Source organism: Zootoca vivipara, chromosome Z1, assembly GCF_965207765.1.
Source record: "Zootoca vivipara chromosome Z1, rZooViv2.hap1.1, whole genome shotgun sequence".
Lineage (NCBI taxonomy): Eukaryota > Metazoa > Chordata > Lepidosauria > Squamata > Lacertidae > Zootoca > Zootoca vivipara.
Window position 1 is genome coordinate 20,795,038 of NC_142583.1, and position 16,640 is coordinate 20,811,677.

The 16,640-nt window shown below is 42.4% G+C and overlaps 2 protein-coding genes across 6 annotated transcripts in view; one reads left to right on the forward strand and one right to left on the reverse strand.

Moving 5' to 3' along the window:
• Positions 1 to 16,640, reverse strand: part of PAICS (phosphoribosylaminoimidazole carboxylase and phosphoribosylaminoimidazolesuccinocarboxamide synthase) — a 42,670-nt gene that overhangs the window by 19,641 nt on the left and 6,389 nt on the right. For 2 of the 5 annotated variants that reach the window (XM_060278813.2, XM_088660937.1), the window contains 7 exons: positions 15,051 to 15,530; positions 13,144 to 13,233; positions 12,932 to 13,036; positions 8,493 to 8,576; positions 3,656 to 3,727; positions 1,551 to 1,910; positions 633 to 698 (listed from right to left, as the gene is read on the reverse strand). In XM_060278813.2, coding sequence (XP_060134796.2) covers positions 633 to 698; positions 1,551 to 1,910; positions 3,656 to 3,727; positions 8,493 to 8,576; positions 12,932 to 13,036; positions 13,144 to 13,233; positions 15,051 to 15,530 — 1,257 coding nt within the window. The remainder of the gene's footprint in view (positions 1 to 632; positions 699 to 1,550; positions 1,911 to 3,655; positions 3,728 to 8,492; positions 8,577 to 12,931; positions 13,037 to 13,143; positions 13,234 to 15,050; positions 15,531 to 16,640) is intronic. The other 3 variants (XM_088660939.1, XM_088660935.1, XM_088660938.1) reach the window with 2 other exon arrangements.
• The window catches only part of PPAT (phosphoribosyl pyrophosphate amidotransferase), a 48,452-nt gene that overhangs the window by 8,830 nt on the left and 22,982 nt on the right, over positions 1 to 16,640 (forward strand). The gene's annotated exons all lie outside the window — the stretch shown is intronic.

Genomic DNA, 16,640 nt, shown 5'->3' on the forward strand with positions numbered 1-16,640 from the left:
GTTTGCTGACCCCTGCGCTAAATCATGGTTTCCGTGCTATGTGCATGAGTGCCAATGAGTCCAAGCAAAGTACTGGGCTCACACATTACACCCAATGCATTTCCTCCCAATGCAGCAAAGAGGTAGATTTCTGCTAACTTTATTTGAAGATTCATGTCTTAACATTATGGACCCGGCTGTGTAAGGTGAGGAAGAGGGAGTGTGCAAGCCTGGCACTTTCTTGGGCATGAAGCAGAGTATACAGTGGCTCTAGACAGCATATGAAGATAAGTATTTACATCTGCTGTGGAAGGCAGAGGAGCATGTGTACCATCTTTTGTATTCTGCAGGAATGATGTGGGCTGGTTTGGATAGGGTTGCATGTGATTACAATTCAGCCTCATGAATCCATAGCTATGTTTGTCAGGCAGCTTACCTGCATGCACAATAGCATCCTTTGCAACCTGTATACACAAAAGGCAGATTTCTTTATCCATTCTTGTTTCCTATCCAGATGTTTGTTCTCTTCAGGTTTAGTGTGCACAAAGCACTTAACACAGATGGAAATGAACACATTAGAGATTTATTCTCTTGTGAATTTGTGTCATCGATCTACCTTTCAAAATAGTGTAACAATGCAAATAAATTCTTACCATCTTGAGAGGCTTTTCTTTTGACGCTCAGTGGGGCTGTGTCTGTGGTAACTTCTGCAGCTGTCTCTTTAAAAAGACAAGAAGTGTTCTGTGACAAAATGTTAAGAAAGATGGATCCTAATAATAAATACATAGCTAAAGTGTTGGCTCGAAGAAGACAACTTGAACCCCTAAGGAAGAAGCAGACTGGGACATCAGTTTTTATTAGTATGTGGATTATTAATAATGGCAAAATGAACGTCATTCTTATTTATATGTAATACTGTCGGCCCAAGTTCAACATGTAGCCAGACAGATTCTCAGTGTAAAGTGAGGTGGGTCTCTTCCCACAAGTTTTTTCTTAATATGCCAGTGAACTTGAAGGAGGGGTGGAATCTTTTCCATCTATGCAAAAAACCTGGAGTAGGGAAGGTGGATCTCTCATTGTGCTCCAGTCTGCTAATGAGCTGAACCACAACCACATGCCTAAACTCCAGCTTCACTTGTTTGTAGCTTTATTCTTACAAAGAATGGGCTGGTTCAGACAGACACAATACCCCTGGATAATGTAATCACAGCGACCCCAGGCACTGGAGCTAGTGCTATTCAGACTTCCAGCTTAACCAAAGATTTGAGTAAAGTGGGGAGGAAGATTAAATCAGCCTTGTATTTACCAGCTTATCTGGTAGCTACAGGCAATAAGTAATTCCATCCCATGAGTGGGTTGATTGAGGAAGAACAGATACCGTATCTGCATTTCTCTTTCCCAATTCCATTTGGTTTCCATGCTGGGTGTGGAGAAAGGAAAGCTTGTTCCTCTGGTCTACTCTTCCTCTGCCAGTTGCTTAGTAATGATCAATGGTCTGTTTGTAGGCTGTATATGCATGCTCTGATTAGTTTTAGTTTTAGGTGTCTTATCAGTTCTGCAGATATGCATACCTGAGGGCTGACTTCTCAAAATGCAGTTGATTTCATCATAAAACCTCATCCTCTTTTTTGCATTGCCAACCTGATCATTTTCTTTTTGCAACGCACGATATTCATATTTTAAGTTTTTGTATTTTGTGCGGCACTGCTTCCAGTCTCTGTCTATTCCAACCTTCATTAGCCTTCTGGCAATCTCCTCAAATATTTCTTTATTCCTTGTTGCTCCTTCAAGCATTTGCTGTATCTCCTCATCGGACCAAATATTTATCAGAGCTTTGACTTCATTGTCACACCAGTGTTTTCCTGCTCCTGTGTCAGTAATTGTAATAACTCTAAAGTGATTCTGTGCTTCATTTAAGGACATTTGATGGTCTGAAAGTTCAAAATAAAATAAATAAATGATAATAGATTAATATTCAGAAACTAAAACAACCACAACTTTATTCTTCCTTTTTAAAGCAGAGGTAAAAAGGTTGGCAGGAGGTTGGCAGGAGCTGGGGACCCAGGTGGCGCTGTGGGTTAAACCACTGAGCCTAGGGCTTGCTGATCAGAAGGTCAGCGGTTCGAATCCCTGTGACGGGGTGAGCTCCCGTTGCCTGGTCCCAGCTCCTGCCAACCTAGCAGTTCGAAAGCACGTCAAAATGCAAGTAGATAAATAGGAACCGCTACAGCGGGAAGGTAACCGGCGTTTCCATGTGCTGCTCTGGTTTGCCAGAAGCGGCTTTGTCATGCTGGCCACATGACCTGGAAGCTATATGCCGGCTCCCTCGGCCAATAATGCGAGATGAGCGCGCAACCCCAGAGTCGGTCACGACTGGACCTAATGGTCAGGGTCCCTTTACCTTTAAAGTACCTGTGGTCCTTCAGATATTGTTGGACTGCAGCTCCCATCATCCCTAACCATTAGTCACGCTGGGGCTGATGGGAGTTGGAGTCCAACTGCATTTAGAGAGCCACAGGTTCTCCACCCTTGTTTTAAAGCAGTCTTTCCCAAACTTGGGTCTCCAGCTGTTTTTGAACTACAATTCCCATCATCCATGACCACTTGTCTTGCTAGCTTGGGATGATGGGAGTTGGAGCCCCAAAACAGCTGGAGACTCAAATTTGGGAAACGCCACTTTAAAGGTAACAGAAAATGTTCTGAATTAGATCCACCACGTATCAACGTGGGAAAGGTCCAAATGGGAAGAGTAAACTTGCTTTCTGAGTGTGCTGTAGAATATTGTATCTTGTATTTGTATGCCAAATACTGTACTACTTTGGCACAGAAGTATTTCTGTATTTAACAGGGTGCTCCCGCAAACTGTTTACGGCTGGTCTTCTGACTTTGGCTATCCATATGCAAGATGGGCATAGAAGGCTGGAGTGCATTTTGGTGGTGAACCAATTGTCCAACCATAGCATATGGCCAGGTTTTCAGAATCCAAGCATGCACCTTGACATAGTTCCTAAGAGCTGGTTTACACAGGAGAAACTGGGAAGAACTAAGAGGATGTGCGGCCACAATTATAAGTACCACTTCTCTTGCTCATGGACGTACTCTACTTTGTAGGGGTGGGGAGCCCCAAAAGAATCAAAGCTTGTATCCAAGGCTGCCAGTACAACCCTAGCCTTGTTTACTCAAAAGTAAATCTCACTTTGTTCAGCAGGGTTTGCCCTCTACATGTGTGTTAAGTATTGCAACTTTTCAGTTTTTCAGAAGCAATTAAGCTTTGTTAAGTTTAGCGAGACTTAAGTCTCAGGGAAGTGTGTCTAGAACTGTGGTCTTCATGTTTCAGAAAGCTCCTTCAGACATGTAATATAATGTAACGGGAGACGGGGACGGAATCAAATGTGACATTATAGATATTTCCTAATCATAATAATGACTAGATTTGAGTGTGCTTCAGGGCAGCAATGGGATTACAAACTGCACAGGAGTCTAGAATCCTTTTTGGGGGGAAATTCAGTTTCTGCATTGGGAAACATGCATGTTAACACTGAATGTTGCAACAATTTTGTTTGTTTCAAATGTACAATACTGAGAGCTAGGAATGCGTAGAGGCATAAGACCAGGGTCTTGACAGCCTCCTCCTCCCCGCTGCCCCTCAACCCAAAGCAAAGGACCAATCACTTACCTGCCCCTGTTATCTGTTTACACATTGAAAACCCAGGTGCGTCCTCTGAGGTTGTACTGATAGAATCATCATCTATTTTTAAAAAGACATATTTAAAAAAAATGAAGCATTTCTGCTCTTATTGGGCGTTTCTCATCCATCTACATCTAGAATTGCAGTTAAAACAGCAATAATCAAGTAAAATTTGAAGCTGTGTTTCCCACACTTCTACTTTAATATTCTTGAGCAGGATGAGCGGTTTCAGAAAAAGACAGGAATGGTAAGCATGCCTCCTTTCGATTCTCTCCATAACTTTTCCCACCTTCTTTTCAAAATGTTGGCCTGAACATGCACAGTGTGTAGGCACTATCGTATGCATGCACAATCTGTTATTTTAAAAATAATTTCTCCACCTTGCAGCCTTTGGCAAATAGCATCATAAGCTAGTCAGAGGGCTGCCAAGTGGCCCAGCTGTAGGCCTGGCATCCTAACAGCTGCATCGCAAAAAGCCAGTGAGGTTCCCACAACTGGGCAGAGCTGCAAATAATGTCCACAACAGTTGTGTGTGAGTGGCGCTATAGCCTGGACTGTCATGGTCAGGCTTAATCTGTAGCTCCATGGCAGCCTTCCCTCTTCCTTTACATCCCTTCCACTTGCAGTATTAAAAAAAAAAAACTAATTAATAATAATCATAATACCACGCTCATCCGGCTTTGTTGTCTTGTAACAAAATTTCATACTTCATCTGGTAAACGGCTGCTTTCTTAAAAATCACAAAGTATTACCATTAGTAATCTGGTCTGAATCTAACCTAAGAGTTTTGTGCAGCCCAATCCAATCTATGCATGCTTACTGGGAAACAACTCTACCAGTGTACAGAGATCTGCAGCCTTAAACAGATACCTTGTCTTAACCTTTTAGAGGGTCATTATTTTCCTAATTCGCCTACGTTGCTGATCTGATTATAAGAAGCTCTGTTATTATGCTCTTTGTATGATACAGTGTACGCTAGATTTCACTATAGATGTCCAAAAGGGTTTCTGGCACATGATGTACGGTTTGTCCCTTAGGAGGAGAAATCCGTCTTTCACGTTGAGCTACTTAAGTGTAGGACACTTCAGAGCACCAGAGTCCAATTAGTTGCCTTGGCTAAAACATTCAAAAAGCCTCTGAATGGTGTCTTGATGACTTTTTGTTTGAAGCTGCTACTGGTCAGAGTAGCTGAATATACAAAAACAACAACACACCAGTATTGGGGGGGGGGGAAGGCTAGAAAACCCACTTTTCATTCAACTCACATCTGAGTTCACATTAATCTGTCTGAATAGAAACATCTTATTTTCGCCTACTCCCAAGTACACAGGAACTGTGGAAACAACCGTGGGGGTTCCTTTCATGAGCAGAATGACACTGTTAATGTATAAAGTAAATGAAAATATTTTTTCCCTGTTAAAACTACTATGTCCCAAAACAAAACAATATTGGCTGTGAGTCCCGGAAGACCTTGCAGGCCTTATCCCCACCTGGCCAGGCAGGACAGGGCCCTGACTGACTCCAGTTATAAAAGCTGAGGCTGCTCAACAGACTTGGGTTGGGGTATTTTTTTGGGGGGGGGGTTGTTTAGAGTGTGTGTGTTGCTGATATTAATATGTTTTCCCTTCCGCTCCTTGCCAGAATTTCAAATGCAAACATTGCAATTTGGAACAAAACATGTAAATTGTGTAACATTTATATAAGCCTTTTAGATTGCATAACCAAATTCAGATGCTTTTGGCATATGATATATGCAGCTTCAGTTATACTGCTTCATAACTTCTGAAATCAGGACAGAGGAAGGCACGCACAGAAATAGTCCTAAGTTAGACGTTACAGGGAGAAGCAAAGTTACAGGGAACCAGGCAGAAGGCCTTCTCGGTAGTGGCGCCCGCCCTGTGGAACGCCTCCCATCAGATGTCAAAGAAATAAACAACTATATGACATTTAGACGACATCTGAAGGCAGCCCTGTGTAGGGAAGTAGGGAAGTTTTTAATGACTGATGTTTTAATGTATTTTTAACCTTCTGTTGGAAGCCGCCCAGAGTGGCTGGAGAAACCCAGCTAGATGGGTGGGGTAGAAATAATTATATTATAATATTATAATATTATATTAAATATATTTATATTTAAGAATCATATAATCACCCAGGCACAGACCGTACTTTCAATTTTGTTCTAGATTGCACCGTGTGTATGTATGATGAACCTTCCTAAAGTGGCTTGGGAAGTTTGTACTTGTGATGGACAGCTTGTCCGCTACTCGTTGGGTGTAACCTGGGCCTGTATAAATTAAATCTCTTGGCCACTCAGCACAGAAGCATTCAGGAAGTAGGGATCCATCGATTTGGGAACCTCAGATCTCTGCTACCTCATTTCCCACTTCATTTTGGTGCATGGGTAGAACAGGCCTCTGTTGTAATGTGGGAAGGGGCTTGGGGCTCTTGCCTGTGTGGAGAGATGTGTGAATTCCAAATATCTCGGTCCTCTCACAGATTTTGCTCCACGCTCTCTTCATATGGCACAGTAGAAGTGGCACTTATTTTCCCACACTTGCAGTTCCCAGGCCTTACTGCATCATGTGCCTTCATACCACACTCTCCAAATCAAGACCATTAGAGATAATGTTGGCAAATATATGGTCCTGACTGCCCCCTTTCTGAAAATAAATGTGGATGTAATTGTGGGCCACTTATAGGGGAGGACTGCAAAGAGGAAGAGCTTCAAATATATCCTACCCTGGGAAGGCTTTCTCCATTAAATGCTTTTGGTTTCAGGACCAAGCTGGTGGCAGGTATGACAGACTGCACCAGGGCAAGGCATTTGCAGAAAAGAATTGGTGAAGCCTGCTGACTCTCCTTTGCAAATCCTTCAGCCCAGCCTACATGTTTGCACTATGAATGATGTTCGCCCCATGTTTGCTTTGTAAGATTTTGTTTAGCCTTCAGTTTTAGAGCCCAGAACTTTTTTTGGGGGGGGTTGATGCTTGGCTTGTTCAGAAGTACTCAGTATTTACCCTTTTTTGAACTACTACTTATGCTTTCTTTTGGCAAAGGAATTTGTGTGCTGCTGATTTCATGCAGCTAATTTCCTCAAATGGAGTGTACATGTCCAAAACAGAGCAGGCATTTTGCAGAAAGGGAATCAGTTCACATGATACTTTATCATTTACATTATCTTTACTTCTGTGTGGAATATTTCATTGCACTCATGTGATGTGATTCTGTCTTTCAAGTTGCACAGATGTTGTGTTCCCTCTATGGAAGCAAGGCTACATTGAGTCCAATGTTTCCTTCACTGAGCTATTTTAATGTGATATTTCACCATTCCTTTACCATAGCATTTATGTGATCTGTACACATTGCTTATTGGTTGTCCCTAAAAACACCAAATTTGTCTTTACGGTCCTTTCACCCTAATAATAATAATAATAATAATAATAATAATAATAATAATAATAATAATAATTTATTATTTATACCCCGCCCATCTGGCTGGGTTTCTCCAGCCACTCTGGGCGGCTTCCAACAGAAATATTAAAATACAATAATCAGTTAAATAATCAGTTCCTGGATTTAAGGGGTTGAGAGACAATAAATATAGATAGCAGAGTGCCGTATTGTAGATCCCGAATCCAGCATGCATTTCTGTGCATGATTGTGTGGAAGTAAAGTTGATGGCATGTACAGGCGTCCTCCCACTTACGTGCAATTCATTCGTGACCGCATATACCTGTGGCACCAATAAATAAATACCAGGAAATGGGGGAGACCTGGAGAGTCCTTGTGGCTCACTAAGAGACCCTCCCCAGAGCCCAAAGAGGACTTCAGTGAAGGCGAAGGAATCCCCAAAGAGCCCTGAGAGCTGCTCAGCCTCTCTACCTAGCAGTTGAAGCTCAGAGTAGCACAGCCACCACTGCTCATGTGACCTCCAACCCCCAGCAGGTCCCAGAGCTTCAATTTAGGTTCTCCAATTTAGGTTCTCCTATGTGCATGGAGGGCCCAGCACATAACCTTACAATGGTACCTCGGGTTACGAACTTAATTCGTTCCGGAGGTCCATTCTTAACCCGGAAGTTTTTTTTAACCTGAGGCACGCTTTCACTAATAATGCTTTCACTGCTGTTGCTGCCGCCACATGATTTTCGTTCTCATCCTGTGCCAAATTTCGCAACCCGAGGTACTGCTTCCGGGTTAGCGGAGTTTGTAACCCGAAGTGTTTGTAACCCGAGGTACCACTGACTCCTTTAGTAAGTGTGCTTAGGGTTGAGGATTAAGGTGTCTTGCATGACCATATTTAAGGTCTCTCAGTCTTGATTTCCCATGGAAGTTCACTTCAGGAATTCCTTGAGGTCATGAACAGAATTGTCACAGAGAGCTCAGACTTGGAAATAGTCTTGATCATAGGTGTGAAGTTTGCACTTTCTTTGTTCCTTTAGCCCAAGAGTGGCTCACCATTTTTGTCCCAAGGGCCGCATTTGCTCTTGACCAGTGCTCCCAGAGCCACTTGGCTGAAGTGGGTGTGGCCCACTGTAAACCAGGGTTACTGGTTCGCACATAATGCTGAGCCAAGATTTTTTGAAACTGAAAGAAAACTCAGCAGAAATCCTCCTCCTGATGATTTGGAACGGGGATAAAGAAGGAAGATTTGCTGAGATTCATCCACGTACCGCTGAACCACAGTTTAGTGTTGCATGAGAAGCACACTGAGTTATACATATAAAAAAGCTAAATAGTTAAAGCTAACTATCTTTAAAAGTAAAACCTCTGTACTGGAGTGAGGATGGAAGAGTTTACAAATTCACATGGGAAATGGTTGACTTACCCACGTCAATCGGCTCTTGCTTTATGTGTGTGATCTCTGTACCTTCGGGAGTACTGTGGGTGGAATCGTCATCTTCTGGGATTTCTGTGCAAATTCAAAGAAAACTTTAGAAATGCATTTACTAATTATTATTGGGTCCAAGATAGCATATGAGATTTCTAGGTACTTTTGTATAGCACATTAGACATAACCTTTCCACGTGGGAATAATGCCTGCATGTGATGGGGTCCCAATATGGCCTAAGTTCGCATTTACCCTCTCAGCATCAGCATGCAGTCAGTGTGCCAGACTGGAGACCGGAAGACCTAGGGTCGTCCCCCATGTAGCCTGTCCAGTTCTCACTCATGGCTCACCTGGAGGTAGTGGACTGCACACGGGTATGGGATATGTACACAGAGTTTCCAATTTCCTTAATAAAAGTTTGGTGTCAAGGTGGGAGGGGAGCGGGGAATTTGGCTTTGTGATGATGACATATGGGGATCTTGCAAAGAAATGTTGGAAACTCAGATATGTAAGTTAATTGCCAAATGGCACCTTAAACCTGGGTTATGGTTGTCACAAAGGAATGTCTAGGTCAGGCATCCCCAAACTTCGGCCCTCCAGATGTTTTGGACTACAATTCCCATCATCCCTGACCACTGGTCCTGTTAGCTAGGGATCATGGGAGTTGTAGGCCAAAACCTCTGGAGGGGCGCAGTTTGGGGATGCCTGGTCTAGGTACCACCCCCCCGTTATGTTTATTGTTGTTATTTTTGCTGTCGTTATTTGTTTACTTTCTATGCTACTTTAAAAAAACAACCACCTCAAAGCGGTTTACAACACATTAAAACATCAAATAAAACAATCCAGAATAAAACAAATCCAAGCCTCAAGGAGAATATTTCAGATCCTTCTCTAAGTGATATTTTGCTTTCCCTATATTTATGTACCTGCTTAATTTATATAGCTGCCCCATAGCAGAAGTACTCTAGGGAGCCAGGGTGGTGTAGTGGTTAGAGTGTTGGACTAGGACCTGGGAGAACAGGGTTCAAATCCCCACTCAGTCATGAAACTCACTGAGTGACCTTGGGCCAGTTGCAACATCTTAACTTACTTCACAGGGTCGTTGTAGGGATTAACTGAGGAGGGGGGTGAACAATGTACTCCTTGGAGAAAAAGGTGAGATATAAATGCCATAAATAAGCTCTTCTGCTTCCCTGCTTAAGGAAGTTGGAGGAACCAGCCCGGTGGAGATGTCTGTCACCAACCTGGTATCCAGAGATCTCAGCTTGGTCGCAATTGAACCTGTGCCAGTCGTGAAATGCACCTGGCTAATTTCTACAGCTGTCACACGAAGTGACGGTGTTGTGCATAAAGAGGCCTGGTTTGCATGTCATGCTAAGCCAAACCAAACCATGATTTCACTCATGGCGGTGCAGCAGCAGGAGGACCAGGGGAGGAATGCAGTAGCCTCATGCTCACAGCTTTGTGCTAAGTTGTTGTTTGGCTTAGCATTTCGTGCAAACCTGATCATCGAAATGGCTGTGTCCCCAGAATTACATTAATTTAGTAAATGGACCAGTGTGTTACTATACCTTCTTTTTCATTTCGGGGGGGGGGGACTGTCCACCAAATGGATTGTGAAAATCATTTTATTGACTGCCAGGGATGCCAACTTGAATAAAATATTGGGCAGGGGGCAGGTAAGCCACACACCCCCCACAAAAAATTGATCACCTGACACAGGACATGCACACCATTTGAATGGCGGTGCCCATAAACTTCGGGGGGTAGCCCCCTCTAGTATTTTATTGTGGGGAACTGAAGACCTCTTGGCCCCTAGGAGTTGGTTCCTATGTTGACTGCAACAGGCTGCAGTCACCATCAGAAAAAACACAGTATTCTTCCAATATTGTAGAGCTATACTCCTGCATCTTTTGATAGCGCAGATGACACTGAGAATTCTCTAATAATATAATTAATTGAAGGAAGACATTTTGGCAGAGCAATCACAAGTCATTCCAAATTGTTTGCCTCTCTCTCTATGCACTTCTTCTGCGTTTCATCACGGCGAAGTGGGTGGAATGCTGACCTTTAATGTAATTGGTTTCTGGCTGTTTGATGATGCTCCCCTTGTGATAGATAGGATGCGGCGGATCATTTTGTTGGTTACATCAGGGGAGGCTGACCCAGCAAAGAGGTAAATGTCCAAGGCTGTGCAGAGAGGTCAGTGACTGCGTTATCTAACTCCAAGCCATGGTCTCGGGCTGTTAGATAATGCTGTCAAACATTGAGCAAGAAAAGATCACTGGCAGCCATAGCGTTTCACTAAAGGAAATTACTCAAATCCTTTTATAAATAAGACCTTTGATAAATAACTGCTGAATTTGGTATCTGTTTAAAAGGCATTGCTTAAATGGGTTTCTTAGCTACTCACTGGCAGCATGGGATTTCTGAAATTGTAGCCAAGTTTTGCTGCCATCAGTTAAAGGTCCTTCACACAGAGCAAACAGGCAAGCCCATAGTTTTTTCTCTTGCATTAGAGGAGTAGGCCAATTATACAGATTTATAGGTTTAAAAAATTCCTTCAGTAGCACCTTAAAGACCAACTAAGTTTTTATTTTGGTATGAGCTTTCGTGTGCATGCACACTTCATCAGATACACTGAAATAGAATCCACCAGACCCTTATGTATATTCAGAGGGTGGGGGGTGGGTGGGAATGGGTGATGGGCTGATAGGAGTGGTAAACCTGTTGATGGCTGTTAATGACTGCTGATGACTGCAATTGGTCTTGCGGGGGGGGGGAGCAAGGGCTGAGGCGCTAAAGAAAGCTAGATCATGTATAATGAGATAAGAATCCAATGTCTTTATTCAAACCTGGTCTCTCCATAGTTTTAAGCTTGGTAATAAGTTGCAGTTCAGCAACTTCTCTTGGTAAAGTAATTTGGCACCCTCTGCTGGTGCCAGCATGAGGCTGTTTAAGTAAACCATGTGTAGTAACTATGCTTTCTTTTTTTTTAGAAGTATCTCAGAAACCTGCTGTGTTTGTAGGAAAATTTGAAATGTGACCAGGTTTTGAAGGTCAGGAAACATATTGTACGCTCCAATATAACTCCTCTTTGGTGTTGGTCAGGCACTGACTGGCAATTATTGGTCAAATACGAACTAAAGAGATATACTTCATAACCATAATAAACATTAGCATTCTATTGAGTGCTCATTGCCAGCTAGGATTCATGATCTTAAAGAGTAGTAAATAAAATTTAGGGTTGATATGCCTATTACGTGCATTCTGATTGCGTGCACACACATTGTCTGGTTTCTCTCTCCCCACCCCACCCCAGGTGGCTTCAAAGTTTTACATCTCTACCCTTGGCAGAATTACAAATAGTGTGGGGAAGGGGGAGTGAGAGTGGGGACGCAAACTCAAATTGCACATGATACATAAGGCAACCTGTGACTTGTCTAAAACAGGCATCCCCAAACTGTGGCCCTCCAGATTTTTTGGCCTACAACTCCCATGATCCCTAGCTAACAGGACCAGTGGTCAGGGATGATGGGAATTGTAGTCCAAAACATCTGGAGGGCCGAAGTTTGGGGATGCCTGGTCTAAAAGGTACTGTTTAGAACCATAGGAGAACATCTAATGATTTCGGCCACGTTCAAAGGTAATGAAAAGCCTGACTTACCATGATTTGCTGTGACTGAGCAGTGTGAGATGCACCCAGCCTAGTTGCTCTCACTTTGCCCTTTCCCTGACATGAGTGGGGGATACAAGGAAGCCACGTTTACAGCATGTTTTGTTTTGACATCTGAGCCGGCGATCCTGGTGTTCCAAACAAGCCAGGATCGTAAGCCATCAGGAAACCTTGATTTAAGCCTAGTGATCCAAACCAGGGCTCCAGGTTCAGAGAGCCTAACAAGCCATGTGTAATTTCAGCTTCATGGTTTGTTTCTTCAGTTCACACAGGGGATGAGCAAAGTGTTAAGCGATCAGGCTGCATGCATGAGTATGATGCTCATTAACAATAAACCAAGATAAGCCAACAAACCTGGCTTATTGTTACAGGCAACCTTTACATGCGAAAGATTGCCCTTTGGTTTTTCATCACTTGACCTCCATGAAGTCTTTGTTTCTGCTATGGACAAAGTATCCCCATCAGGATAGCTAAGAATGAGACTCTTATTCTCAAGGTTGTGGGTTTGAGCCCCATGTTGGGCAAAAAGATTCCTGCATTGCAGAGGAGTTGGACTAGATGCCTCCAGTGGTCCCTTCCGGCTCTGCAATTCTATGATTCTATCGGATGGGATTTGTACAAGTCTCCTCCTTGCCCACCTTTATTGTTGGCCATTGAATAAGCTTGGGCTTGGCTCACAGTTTAAAATTGTCACCTAACATACATCCTCACATTTAACCTTCTGTTGCTTTTTAGTAGATTGTAGCATAATGCTGCTCACCTAAGTCAGTAACTTCTTCTTTTATGTCTTCCTTCACATGTGTGGTAATGGGCTCTTCCAAATCTCCATTTAGATAATTAGTTCGGTCTACTGCGCTGTGGAGCACTAGATGCACAAAAAGAGATAGTTATGCAAATGCTGATATCCTACTGCAGTTATATTTTACTTGTATTTTAATCGAGGGATTCACAAACGGTATCTCTTGTGTTTACCTGGGTCTTTCACTTTCCTTGTGTCTGTGAGCTGCAGATCTCCTGACATACTACTAACAGAATCTTCCGCACCTGTGTCTCCATGTAATTCTGAGTGAAACGTTACAGGTTATGACATTAGGTTGTGGAATTATTATAACAGAAGGAGTCTTACTGCATTTATTCTAAGGAAACAGTTTTTTTAAAATTTAAAAAGCAAAAGCAAAACACAATAGTAAGATGCTTAGGCATTTTCCTAGATGGTCCCCAGAAAATCAAAAGTGAGTTATCCAATTTTATGTATCACCAACCATGTGGCTTAATTCTGCAAAGTAACTTAAACAAAACCAGGACTCTTGTCCGTAAGGTCCCTGCAACCTACATTTAAATGAATTAGATACACCGGAGTGAGGAAAAGAATGAAAGAAGCAAAGATAACAAGGGCTGGAACTTTCTTTTAGACAAACTTCTATTGTTCCCCTTCTAGTCCCTGCCAGTTTAATCCTAGCTATTTATCTCTACTTTGGCCTCCAAGCCATTCTGATAAATAAGGTTTTGTCCCTCAGTTGAATCATATGCTCTTGCAAATGTTATTACGTGGAGGTCAGGAAGCACAAAACTGTAGCTAACTATTTATACTATAAATACTTGTGTTTTTCATTGCCTTATCAGTACATTGTAAACGTGTTTCCACCAAATGACCTCTGGCATCTCCAATTTAAAAGAAAGGGGGAGTTAAAGGTATTTAAATATTCCCAGGTGCTTCACACACTCAAATGTCCTCCACACACAGAGTTTTTGTCAGTTTCAGACAGAAAAACCAATTGACTGAGCCACAAGTTACTCAGGACTGGGTGGCAAGGAAGGGGGGGAATGTAGTTTGGTAGCAGTGGCCCAAGGCTTCACCCCCACCCCAACGGTACTTGTGTTTCCATACAATCCACTAGAGACCCTTTTAAGAGTACAAATTCATGTTTCTACATTATCACTATGTCATTGCACTTTATGACATTTGGAGTTATCATAAACAGTAGTTTTGTATTTCTATTTAGATCTTGTAATGGAATATCCTCTTTATGGCATTGAATCATAGAGTTGGAAGAGACCACAAGGGTCATCCAGTCCAACCCCCTGCCAAGCAGGAAACACCATCAAAGCATTCCTGACATATGGCCATCAAGCCCCCACTTAAAGACCTCCAAAGAAGAAGACTCCACCACACTCCTTGGCAGCAAATTCCACTGTCGAACAGCTCTTACTGTCAGGAAGTTCTTCCTAATGTTTAGGTGGAATCCTCTTTCTTGTAGTTTGAATCCATTGCTCCGTGTCCACTTCTCTGGAGCATCAGAAAATAACCTTTCTCCCTCCTCTATATGACATCCTTTTATATATTTGAACATGACTATCATATCACCCCTTAACCTTCTCTTCTCCAGGCTAAACATACCCAGCTCCCTAAGCCGTTCCTCATGAGGCATCGTTTCCAGGCCTTTGACCATTTTGGTTGCCCCCCTCCTCTGGACATGTTCCAGCTTGTCAGTATCCCTCTTGAACTGTGGTGCCCAGAACTGGACACAGTACTCCAAGTGAGGTCTGACCAGAGCGGAATACAGTGGTACTATTACTTCCTTTGATCTAGATGCTATACTCCTATTGATGCAGCCCAGAATTGCATTGGCTTTTTTAGCTGCTGCATCACACTGTTGGCTCAACAAACCTCATCACAGTTCACATTCCTTCTTATTTTTTGCACTTACGGTTTTGTTTTGTTCTCTTCTTTGACCTTTTAATTATTATTATTTGTTTATTTGTACTTTGAATTAAACAGACTTTTGTAAACAGACCTTTATATATAAACTTTCATATGTGTATATATATTTACTAGTGCAAAACTGATAAAACTAATTTTGATGGCTCAGAACTGTTACCTCTGAAATTCCTTTCTGTTTTAGTTTCTGCCCATTCTGCAGGCTTCTCGCTGTCGTCATTATCCGATCTAATTGTTTTATCTGCATTGCTGTGGCCCAGAATAGCATCCAGCTCTCTGAAAAACTTCATACTTTTGCTTGTGTTGCCTGAATATTGGGCATTTTTTACACTCTTATATTCATGCTTTAGATTTTTGTATTTTGTCCTGCACTGCTTCCAGTCCCTGTCGATTCCAAATTTTTGGAGTCTAGCAGCAACATGTTCAAATATTCTTTTGTTTCTCACTGTTCCCTCGAGTTGTTGCTGGATGCTTTTATCTGACCAGACACGTATTAGAGCTCTAACTTCATTAATAGTCCAGTGTTTTCCTCCTTCATTTGCTACAGATGGAATGTATGGCAGACTTCTGGTCGCATCTAGTATTGGGGTTGGGTTACCTGCATCAGGCAGAATAGGGGAGAGACTCAGATATGTGTTACCTGCATTGAGTGGGATGGGGTCAGGATAAGGTAAAATAGAGGGTGGGAGAAGAGAGAGAGAGAGAGAAATGGTTTTGGTGAACTTTTTAATTCCTGTGCACGTTTAGGCTGCAGTCTTATACCCACTTACCTGGAAGTAAGGCTCAGAGAGTTTTACTTCTGGGCACTGTTATAAACATAAATTCAAGGTAGAAAACAAATTGGTTTAGCATATAACAGGCTTTCCCAAACTTGGCTGCCCAGCTGTTGTTGGACTACAGCTCCCATCATCCCTAGCTAGCAGGACCAGCTGTTAGATATTATGGGAATTGTAGTCCAAAAACAGGAGGACAGCAAAGTTTGGAAAACTCCGACATATAAGGTCTCTGATTTAACAAAAGCCAACATTACATATATTCTTCCAGTAGCACCTTAGAGACCAACTAAGTTTGTCACACGAAAGCTCATACCTATGACAAACTTAGTTGGTCTCTAAGGTGCTACTGGAAGGATTTTTTTATTTTGTTTTGACTGCGTCAGACCAATACAGCTAACTACCTGTAACTATTACATACATTGTTAAAGCAAAGCCATACTGACTGCAGAAACAGAATCTGCGCAGACCCTCCAAGTCTCCCTGTTTTCCAGGGATGTCCCTGATTTAGAGAAGCCACCCCAGTTTCTGATTTGATCCCAGAATGTCCCGCTTTTCCTTAGGATGTCCCTACTTTCACTGGAGAAATGTTGGAGGGTATGGAGTTATCCAACCCCCGAGCCATCTGAAGATAATCCTGTATAGGGAAGTTTTATTATGTTTTTATATATGTTGGAAGCTGCCCCGAGTGCTGGGGCAACCCAATAAGATGTGTGGGATGTAAATAGTAAAATTATCCATATGGAATGGGACATCCCTATTTTCAACAGATAAATGTTTGAGCGTATGATGGGACCAGATTATCAGTGGTGCTCTCATTCTTCTGTGGGGGTCATGGTTTCAGAACTGTGTATAATATAAAGTGTGAAAGATCAGTGCAGTTTGAAATCAGTGGTAAAAATCGGTACCATTTTGAAAGATTCAGAGCACTACCCTAATTCAAAATGATGTCCAATTGTATGTGAACAGAGATGAAG